The 11,704-nt window shown below is 43.2% G+C and overlaps 1 protein-coding gene across 1 annotated transcript; it reads left to right on the plus strand.

Annotated features, from left to right (window-relative positions):
* The first annotated feature begins 8,782 nt into the window (after positions 1-8,782).
* On the plus strand, positions 8,783-9,793 carry LOC135465913 (beta-1 adrenergic receptor-like). The gene has a single exon (XM_064743298.1). It carries the CDS (start codon positions 8,783-8,785, stop codon positions 9,791-9,793), a length of 1,011 nt encoding a protein of 336 aa, XP_064599368.1.
* Positions 9,794-11,704: the final 1,911 nt, after the last annotated feature.

The raw sequence follows: 11,704 nt of genomic DNA on the forward strand, positions 1-11,704 counted from the left end.
TATGGTGTTGACTAATTAACAATGCTTTGTGGGCCTGGTGGCATAATCTAGGTCGGAATTTTCCTCGGCCACTTTTGAAGCTTTGTTTTTATTGGTTACTTGAAGCCAGAAACCATAATTTCACTAGTTGATAATGACAACACCAGCGTGGTAATGGTGGTAATATTTGGGTTGTAGTGTGAGAAACACTTATGTATGATGCCTCGAAATCCGGAAATTTAATGTTGGTTACATGTTTTTGAAAATTCAACTCTGTGAAAAAGCGAGAAAGGCACGTTTTACTTCTTCTGTTTTCTGAGGTTAAAACAATCCCTGCTACAAGTATTTGGGATAAATCATTTTCTTACATGTTAGACTGTATAACGTAAAATATCTCTCTGGGAATGAAACTTTTGCCACATATATACATGAGATTTATTTTCTTAGAACAGGAATGAAAGTTTGCAAAACAGCAGTAGTTTACCATGTTTGCAGACTTTTTAGTTTCCAGATAAGCCTGGAATGGATGTTGAGCAATTTTGTTTACCCTTGAGAGAAAATAGCTCTTTCCGATATCGTGTCCTGCAAAAATTAGATTTCGTGTGTGAAATTACACAGAGTTTGAACGAGTAAGAAGGGTTTCTATTGCAGACATGTATTAAAATCGAAAACGTCACTTCAGGCAGAATGTTTCATGTTTACTCAAACAAGCTATCAACGTATGCCATTCACCATATACTCTTACAACTGATGGAGTGGTTTTTTGTCCGCCGGGGTTTTAGTCGGGAAGGTGGGGAGGGCTTTTGTCCGCTGGTTTATTGTCCACCGGGGCTTTTGTCCATCGACCTTTGGCCTGTGCTATTATAAGGGGTAGCGCCGTGGCCTGACGGTTAGCGTGCTAGGTCAGCACACTGACCTAGCAACCTCTCACCATCTTTCTACTTGGGAAGATCTGCAAGCAACCTGCGGATTGCCGTTTGTGCCCATCCCCCTTCCCCCGGCTGTTTCCGGTTTCGCCCCACAATAATGCTGGTCGCCATCGTGTATGTGAAATATTCTTGAGTATGGCCAAAATTCTAATCAATTAACCAAATGAATTCCAGTCAACAACCTGTATTGAGCTGGAGTTTTAGATGCATACAAAGCGCAATGCCACAAGAGGTATGTTCGTTCGCTTATGCTCTGTGTTCATATTAATTACCGTAAATGACCAAATCACGACTGAGGTGGAGTTTTACATTAATATATTTGGTAGCCAAGATACCGAATCTTATTTAAATTAGAATCCGCATGTCCTAAATACACCTTCCTATCTGCGTGCATGAAAATCCATTATTGCACTAAGTACCTGAACGGGAGAAATTATGGAAATTAGCTGATTGTAATTAAACATAAGCATGGACAAGTTTAGATGATACAGAAGATATATGCTACGTTTCATGGAAATAGGTTTTGTAATTTAGGATGAGTTGCATGGACAAATCTGCACATATGGAAAAGTTATATGACGCAAAGTCCAAACTGGGGGTAGGTCTAATTGCCAATTGTCATTAAACTTCATCACGCACAAGTTCAGATGATAGGCAAGATGTATGGTAAGTTTCATCAAATTCGGCGCAGGAGTTTGGAGGAGATGCATGGACAAAATCGTGTCAACAGACAGACGAACAGGCCGGGATTCCAGCAATATATGGATGGGTCCAGCATATGTCGTGCCCATATCTCGCCTTGCAGCATTTGTTAGATCATGTGTTTTGTGTGATTCAATCAACGCCACAAGTTATTGCTGCAAAAACTAGTGTTTCAAGGTTATTCAACCAAACGCTTTCACTCCATGTTTCTTAAATTTTACGATGAGTATAATATGCTTGTAAGTAAATATGGACAGTACGTCGAAAATCTCTGGCTCTCTGTTTCCAGATTGTGTTCGCTTAACCCAGGGCTAGGGGATGTATATTCATCGGGTTGAGTTAGCTCGCCATGTTGGATCTATGAACAGTTGCAATCAAAGCGCAACTGAGATACCTCAGTTTTGTTATGGACAACTGATATTCTAGCATTGTACACGGTTTGAATACTGATTTCACTCAGTCACCTATAACATACCGTGCGTGCTTCCTACATCATTGAAAACTGTTGACCGATTCTCTTTGCATGGTATGTGTTATTTCCGTGCTTTATATACTTTCTTAGTTCTTTGGTGGTTTGTGTTATATGTTGTTTTGAGAATTGGCCGTGCGATTATTGACCTGGAACGTCCTTACTGGTTGACGATTGGAATACGAATAATATAGTTGAAGACGTCCAGCACTGAGAGTAAAACCAGAGCAGTGACCAAAGTGTGATAGGTGGCAAATGGCCACACATGACGGCTGAACTACGTCTCTTGTCAATATACCTGAGTCAGGGTTTTGTTCTAACTGTTCATGTAAATGCATAAATAGTAGCAATTAACACGCCCCTAGGACCATGGCTTAAACAGAATTAGAAAAACGTCACAGGTCTAGAGTTACTCAAAATACTGTGTTTAACATACAGTAACATTAAAACAATGCAAAGCGACCAGGCCTCGGGTTGCTTAGTTCACCAGCATAATGTTGGTTAATGCAGGAATACAATAGAATTAAAGACGTATATCATAGAAAGAGAAACCCATGAGACAATATTTTGACACATAGCTTCCGGTGTAACCTTTGCCCTTACAGCTTCCAGTGTAACCTTTGCCCTTACTTCGTTGAGGGGATATAACAATCTAGCACAACCTTGACCACCGTGTGTATCTGTGGAGAGTTTTAGCGAATGGCGCAAGCCTCTAAGCCTCACGAAATTGATGCACTGTTACTACGACACTTAGTGCGGATAAACTAACGTATGGAACGTAAACAATACAACTAAGTCGTGTTTTAGTCTAAATAACAATCCCTACCTCACCAGACGACACGTGTTTTTATTAAAGTTCTAGCTGAACTGAGAAAGCAGACTGTGTCGCATTGCCTGTATGACCTTTAAAGGTTTGCGGTAATTGATAAGAACATAGAGCATAAAAGATGGAACATACCTCGCGTGGTATTGTGCTTTGTAAACATGTACAATTTCAGCTCAGTATAGGGTATTGGCTAGAATTTATTTATTTATTTATTTGATTGGTGTTTTACGTCGCACTCAAGAACATTTTACTTATACGACGACAGTCAACGTTATGATCGGACGAAACCGGGCAAAATAGCCCTTGTTTTAAAATATGGTGAGCAATGGTTTAATATGATGACTAATTCTTCTGCGGACACTTGGTCGTGGGTTTCCCCCGGGCTCTGCCCTGTTGTGGATACATGGTCGTGGGTTTCCCCCGGGCTCTGCCCTGTTGCGGATACATGGTTGTGGGTTTCCCCCGGGCTCTGACCTGTTCCAGATACCTGGTCGTGGGTTTCCCCCGGGCTTTGCCCTGTTGCGGACACATGGTTGTGGGTTTCCCCGGGGCTCGGCCATGTTGCGGATACATGGTTGTGGGCTTCCCCCGGGCTCTGCCCTGTTGCGGATACATGGTCGTGGGTTTCCCCCGGGCTCTGCCCTGTTGCAGACACAGGGTTGTGGGTTTCCCCCGGGCTCTGCCCTGTTGCGGATACATGGTCGTGGGCTTCCCCCGGGCTCTGCCATGTTGCGGATACATGGTCGTAGGCTTCCCCCGGGCTCTGCCCTGTTGCGGATACATGGTCGTGGGTTTCCCCCGGGCTCTGCCTGTTGCGGATACATGGTTGTGGGTTTCCCCTGGGCTCTGCCCTGTTGCGGATACATGGTCGTGTGTTTCCCCCGTGCTCTGCCCTGATGCGGATACATGGTCGTGGGTTTCCCCCAGGCTCTGCCCTGTTGCGGAAACATGGTCTTGGGTTTCCCCCGGGCTCTGCCCTGTTGCGGATACATGGTCGTGGGTTTCCCCCGGGCTCTGCCCTGTTGTGGATACATGGTCGTGGGTTTCCCCTGGGCTCTGCCCTGTTGCGGATACATGGTGGTGGGTTTCCCCCGGGCTCTGCCCTGTTGTGGATACATGGTCGTGGGTTTCCCCCGGGCTCTGCCCTGTTGCGGATACATGGTCGTGGGTTTTCCCTGGGCTCTGATCGGTTGCGGATACATGGTCGTGAGTTTCCCCAGGGGTCTGCCCTGTTGCGGATACATGGTTGTGGGTTCCCCGGGGCTCTGCCCTGTTGCGGATACATGGTCGTGGGTTTCCCCCGGGCTCTGCCCTGTTGCGGATACCTGGTTGTGGGTGTCCCCCAGGCTCTGCCCTGTTTCGGATACATGGTCGTGGGTTCCCCTGGGCTCTGTCCAGTTTCCTCCCACCATAATGCTGGCCGCCGTCATGACACCAGACATGACACCACACCCAGCCAAAACATACCCCTCGCAGTCATATTGTACTTGCATTGACACAGGGCTTACCAGTCCCCTTTCCTTGCTCTAACCTCTCAGTGCTGAGCGCCAAGCGAGGAAACAAAAAGTACCAGTTTTAAAGTCGTTAGTATAACCCAACCGCGGTTTGATCCCAATCTCGGGATGGAAGCCCTTACCATTAGATCATCGAAGCGGCCTTTAATTTGGATTAAGCAATGCTTTAATGTTCTATTAAGTAGAATAATCTATTTAATATTTTTTCACCCTTTAAAAGTAGAGCATTACATTACATAATATGGTTACATGGCAGGAATAATTCACCTAAAGTGCTAGTTTTATCCTTCAGCACATTATAATACATCATGGCGTGGAAAATAAAAACAAAAATGGCGAAAACAATCCTGAATAACATGGCAACTAAAAAGAATACAGATGTGGCAGGATGGCATCAATATGACAGGATGGAGAATGCCGATGTGGAGAGAAGAGCGATATGAGCAGTCCTGCATGCTGTAAAATGGCGTTGTTCAGATTGCTGGAGTATGGTTAGCGTTGTTCAGATTGCTGGAGTATAGTTAGCGGTGTTCAGATTTGCTGGAGTATCTCAAAAGGATCTAAATGACAAGGATAGACGTTCCCCAAATTATATTTCATTAGCAAAGGTAAGGGTAAATTAGGGAATTAAAACATCTCTTACAAGAAAGACGAGGTCGACATTTCTACATATTTGCTGGCGCTTTTCCGCTGTGAGGCCGGTAGCACACCGAGACCCACAATACGACATACAGAATGAGAAGGAATATATGAGGCTCGACTGGAGATCTTTGTAGAGCTGAGAGAAAAATACTTGTCTCAGGTGAACTGCTATTTAGTCATTTTCAATATAATTTTCAAGGGTGAGCAATTTAATTGCTTCAAAAAGATGTTCATAGATAGTTTTTCCACATATTAATCTTGTCAGACCTCTCTCGAAAATCAAGGCAAGAAGAGTTGTTGACTGGTGCCCTGCCGTGTCCTTGTACAAATGGGCGTATGCATTCATGTGTGGTTGTGTCCGTTCACAAATCAGCGTATGCGTTGATGTGTTGTTGTGTCCTTGTACAAATGCGCGTATGCGTCGATGTGTTGTTGTGTCCATGTACAAATGGGTGTATGCGTTGATGTGTTGTTGTGTCCGTGTACAAATGGGCCTATGCATTGATGTGTTGTTGTGTCCGTGTATAAATCAGCGTATGCGCTGATGTGTTGTTGTGGTCGTGTACAAATGGGCGTATGCGTTGATGTGTTGTTGTGTCCGTGTATAAATGGGCGTATGCGTTGATGTGTTGTTGTGCCCGTGTATAAATGGGCATATGCGTTCATGCGTGGTTGTGTCCGCGTACAAATCAGCGTATGCGTTGATGTGTTGTTGTGTCCGTGTATAAATTGGCGTATGCGTTGATGTGTTGTTGTGTCCGTGTGCAAATGGGCGTATGCGTTGATGTGTTGTTGTGTCCATGTACAGACCCGCGTGCCAGCAGTGTATTAATTAGGTCGAAATATATCCAGACTAATGGATGATATCGTCTCCCACAATTTACGTTCTCTAGTTGTTCATCCAAGTCTTATAAAAGACTTTGTGGGATCGAAAACTTAAAATCAATTTAAACTGATCACAAAGTAGTTGCACAGAGTGGGATTTCCTCTCGTCTTTTCTTATCTTCTTCTGAAATCTTTTTATTCCTTTCTTCTGATTGTACAGATAATTGGGCGAACCTTTAAGTGTTTCCTGAGCAGTGTGTGGTGTTCACGAGTGAGTAGAAGCCTATTACTAGGCCTGAAATCGCTTCCTCAATTACACATAATGTTTCTGTGAGTATCCAGATAAGGTTTTCTTACATGATTACTTCAGATAAATAGTTTTACAAAGCGACTCGTTGTTAGACACAAGGCAGTGTACTTACTCACAGCGTCTGTCCAGTTCTCTGTTCGGGAATTATCAATGAGCCCAAAATAGCGTTTTTCTGCATACCTAGTGTGTATGGGGTCTGGTTTGTAGGGTATCACAAGAAAATCCGCATCTAACTTGTCTGCGGTCAGTGGTTTCATCCAACCATAGAATAACCATCATGATATGGGTCGAGAATTATTCACTGTGGCATAAAACAACGAGCAATCCGTCAATAATTCAGTCACTGCTGACCGATAAACATTTTGAAGAAAGCCCCAAGACGGCCGTGTGCGAGGATATTCTGAGTGTGTGGGTATCGTATCTGGTGTGTCCTACATGCTTCTTTAGTGAAGTATAGGGGAATAGCAGTTGTAGGACCGTCCTGGCAAGATAACTGAAATTATGTTGAATGCGATACTCTGGGACAGAGTTTGTGTCCCTTGGTAACGATATATATAGTTCAGCACAAAACCGACTGTCAAATCTCAATGCCGTAGTTCAGTACAAAACCGACTGTCAAATCTCAATGCCGTAGTTCAGTACAAAACCGACTGTCAAATCTCAATGCCGTAGTTCAGTACAAAACCGACTGTCAAATCTCAATGCCGTAGTTCAGTACAAAACCGACTGTCAAATCTCAATGCCGTAGTCTGTCAGTCAGACAATTATACGGAACTAAAAATCAAAGAAACATGAATCTCTCTCTCTCTCTCTCTGTATATATATACACGATCAAGCTTGATGTGTGGCGAACCACTAATGAACCTGTGATAATTAGACATTCTGATTTTGACAGACTGAGAAAGCAGGGATTTCTGATAGTTTGCCGTTGTAGAGGCGGGGTGCTGTGGCACGTAGTGGGGTGGGGGTCTATATCTGCCCGTCACGTGCGCTTCTTCTGAGATCAGAGGCAAAGAATAGATCTGCAAGACAATTTGCAATTTAATCAATGTTAATGAAAGCAGTGTGCGTTGATCTGAAGCAATCCAGAATGCGCCGCAGAGATCTATAGATGATATCCTTCATCATAATGATAAATAAATAGACATAGAGGAAGTCTAAGTGCACACGTCTCCATCACTGTCAAATTTTAATTCAAAGGTAAGATTTTGTGGACAACAATTAAAGCACCACACCCAAAAGAATGGAAAAAGAATTGAAAATCCTCGTGTATCATTTTTATTATTGAAGCATGATCAGACTTGTTTTATGTAATCATATTTTCATTTCATAGACTGATGTCATTTTTCCCGTCACTGGTGATATTTTGTTTCTGTTGTTTCCATGGTAATCGCGATACAAAACAATTTCAGTTCCTCAAAACTCATACATGAATTTACATGAGTTTGAGACATGTTAGCATGAGTGAAAGTTGACTTGAGAGTTGATTTGTTTCCAAATTTGCTCTACTTTCCAAAATAAAAAATTGTCGCTCTTTGTATACAACAATGGTACTGCATACTGAAGATTTGCTTTACTTTTATGGGCGGAAGAAACCGGCCTGCCTTGGGTAAACCACGAACTTTGGCGAGTTACATGACCAAGTTTCCCACGTTTAACGTGCAGATAGGTGCATTATAATTTCCGAAAACAAGTGGTCGTCAACGAACATTAGACTACATAAGACTACACTGTCGACTAGAGTAGTCGACTACAGTGTCGACTACTTGTCTATCAGGCAAATATACGCTGCCCGAGACAGTTAGGAAACTTCCTATATGTTCAAGAAATTGCTTACGTTGGTTGCTTTTTGCCTGAATGTTTCTCGAAAAAAACTTCAGTCAAACACTACATGATATGTGTACACCAAAAAACTTCAATCAAGCGCTACATAAATTGTGTACACGAGAAACTTCCATCAAACACTACATAAATTGTGTACGCCAGAAAACTTCAGTCAAACACTACATAAATTGTGTACACGAGGAAACTTCAGTCAAGCACTACATAAATTGTGTACACCAAAAACCTTCACTCAAGCACTACATAAATTGTGTACACCAAAAACCTTCACTCAAGCACTACATAAATTGTGCACACGAGAAACTTCCATCAAACACTCCATAAATTGTTTACACGAGAAAACTTCAGTCAAACACTACATAAATTGTGTACACCAAAAACCTTCACTCAAGCACTACATAAATTGTGTACACGAGAAAACTTCAGTCAAGCAAGATGATTTGTCGAAAAGGGGCAAATCGGGTGCCATACTCTGTTTGTTTCCATATCTGGTTTGGAGTTTTCTGAGAATCGATCATCTGGGCGATGTTGAGATGTAATGATCCCGTTTCATTTCTCACTCATTGTCTTTCTGTGTGCAGTGGACAAACTTTAATGTTTATATATCATTATCTGGTGTGGACAAGTGGGGAGAGTTGGTGTGGCTGGAAACCATAACCAGAAAACATCCGTGCAGGATAACGACTGTGGTAGTAGTGCGGTGGGTCTTTGAAACTGTTTGAAATATTATCAAGACTGGGTCAAATGGAGAACAGCACGATTACAGACTCTGGTGCAGATTTCGTACAAGACAATCGCTCAGAATTAGAGAAAGTCACCAAGACTGTGTTGATTAACACCATCGTGTTGTGCATCGTCCTCAGTAATGTCATCAACCTGATAGTGCTGAGAAAGACTACGCAGATTCCGCCCAATGCTCGCATCTGTCTCGTCAACCTGAGTATAGCGGACCTGTGCGTGGGCCTGGTGTCTTGCGGCCCGAGCGTCTACCCGGCCTACAGTGGCGTTTGGCCTTACGGCGATGCCCTCTGTCAGATCACCGGCATCTTCCATGGCTCCTCTGTTACCATTTCCATATGGAGTCTCTCTCTGGTCAGCGTAGACCGCTATTTCGCCATTTTACAGCCACTGCGGTACCACGCCATCATGACTCCCCGTCGCATCTACGCGGTCCTGGCGACGTTCTGGGCGATTGCATTGACCACGTTCCTCGTGCCAGTGTTGATTAAGAGACCGACGTTTGTGTATTACCGTTACACGGTTGAGGAAAACCTGTGTGGAATGTTCTGGGAGTTTCGTGAGTTTGCCGTTCTTACCGCTGTCTACATCCCCATAGCCTCAGGATCGGTTCTTATCTTCACGAACTACAAGATTCTGCGGGCAGTGTTTCAGCTGCGCAAGGTGAGTCCCGCCGAGGCGCCAGCCCAGCACAAGTCCAAGGAGGGCGCCAAGAAGGACTTCAAGGCGGTGAAAGTCCTGATAATCACGTCTGCCGTGTACTTCAGCGCCTGGGGTCCGTACGTCCTGCAGGTTCTGGCCGAAGCCGCCAAACCCAACCTCTACATCTGGCCCGTCTTCCAATTCGCCACGGTCTGGCTGGCCAACAGTAACAGCTTTATGAACGTCATCATTTACTCGTTGATGTACAAGTCCTTCCGCCAACAAGCCTTCATGGTCATCAAGGGGGTCCTACTGTGCAGGTGTGGCGATCTGGATAGAATTAACGATACCAAGGTGGAAACGTTTGTCACCTAGATAAAGCGTGTTGCTTAGATGTTCAAATTCCTGGCCGATCGACTGAATATGATGACTTGTCAGAAGACAGGGTTTTCAGATAGTATGATGCACAAAGACGGCAGCGTTTAACTCATTCTTAACAATTTCGTATTCCCGCGTTTTGTTCGGATTTGCCTGTGGACCGGATTCATCTTGAAGGTTCTTTTTTGGATGATCTCATTTGGATGTTTTAAGATCTTCATGACCTTCATGACCTTAATAACACAGTGCGCAGTGTCACCACAAGCAAGCCACTAGCGAGCTTTTCTCACACAGCTTGGATGCGCCAAGAGAACTTTGAAGCTAGCTGGAACTGTATAAGGTCGTAAATTTATATCCCTTGGACCTATAAATATATTTATCCCATAATTTGCCCGTGTCAGTGATATAACAACAGTGATGTAAATTTTCAATATTCCACGCGTTACATAAATAAACTGAAATTCTGACTGGCCACCTCAACATTCTAAAACAGCTTATCCAATTAAAAAGTGCATCCGCATACCGGACTACTTGCAATGTTTGTTGCTGTGAAAATAGGCCAGCCTAGCCATCACTTACTACACCGTGGCAGCGGTTTCTTGGTACCAAACGATTAATATTTTTTTCTTGTTGGGGACACTGGATAGACGTAAAATTTATCTTCATGAAATGTGAAAAATAGCAAAGGCTGGTGAAAGGAAATGAAGCCCTTGACGCTGTAAGCCTGGACAAGGTAGCCAACTCACAAACAGTGAACTCAAGATCAACCACCAACGATGGCAGCATGCCTCGGTATCAGATTGTCACGAAATTAAACACCTACTAACTTATCTCAACACTTTGTAGAGAACCAAAGAGTCTCGTGCGTATGAACTGGTCTGCAGCTGATGTACCTCAAAATTATTCTTAGATCTAATCCATTCTGTTTGCCAGATCGAACACGATAATTGGTCTCACTCTGACCCTGTGATTCAGCATCACGTCTACCATCACACGGGGAGTCCAAAACAGTCTAGCTCTTTGCATTCTTTTTGTTGCATTCTCCAAGTTCCAAGATGGTTAGTAAGACCAGCAAATAACTTTTTAAGTGAATTATTTCGTTTAGTATGATTTCGAAATCACCGCTCCTCACACCCTGACCTAGAATTAGGTCCCAGTTAAGGTGTCCGATGTTTCGATAAATAAGCAGTTATGAATGCTGATATTTTAGAAAACAGTTGGGGGTAAAGCCCGTCCTCTTATCGCTCTCTAGTGGACGGTGTTGTGTTTTCTGTTCACGGAAATCACAGATTTCCTCAATGTTTTCTAGAACTATATTTGGTGAAGTGTGTGGTTTGGTTCCAACCGCTTCACATGTATCAATATCAGTACCAGTACGTATCTTCATTTAATGTACATACTTGCCAAAACAAACAGACGTTGTCTTCTCTATCAACCACCTAAAACGGTTGAAAATAAACTATGGGATGAACAGGGCAAGCTTACTTGTACATGTGCGTACATATATGGACTCGAAGCGTACAAAAGCCAGAACACTTGTACATGTACGTACATCTATGGACTCGAAGCGTACAAAAGCCAGAACACTTGTACATGTGCGTACATATATGGACTCGAAGCGTACAAAAGCCAAAACACTTGTTCATGTACTGTGCTTGTTATTCCTTGTGTATTGTAGGGGAATTTCATTACTGACTTTAAAACCATGGAGGAATTGTCATCGAACGTTTCCAAATAAGTTTGTCTTATCAATTTATGTTACATTAACATATTTGTTTCTTCTCTATTGATTTTGTAGGAATATAATTATATATCTGCAACATCAGCTTTTAGCATATTTTCAAATGACGGCTTGTGTTGCGTGTGATACCGCCCTTGTTTCTAAGTTTGCCTGCAGTCAACAGTCCA

Source organism: Liolophura sinensis, chromosome 1 (assembly GCF_032854445.1).
Source record: "Liolophura sinensis isolate JHLJ2023 chromosome 1, CUHK_Ljap_v2, whole genome shotgun sequence".
Taxonomy (NCBI): Eukaryota; Metazoa; Mollusca; class Polyplacophora; order Chitonida; family Chitonidae; genus Liolophura; species Liolophura sinensis.

Coding starts and splice junctions, on each gene's coding strand:
- LOC135465913 (XM_064743298.1), top strand. CDS start 8,783: ATGGAGAACAGCACGATTACAGACTCTGGTGCAGATTTCGTACAAGAC.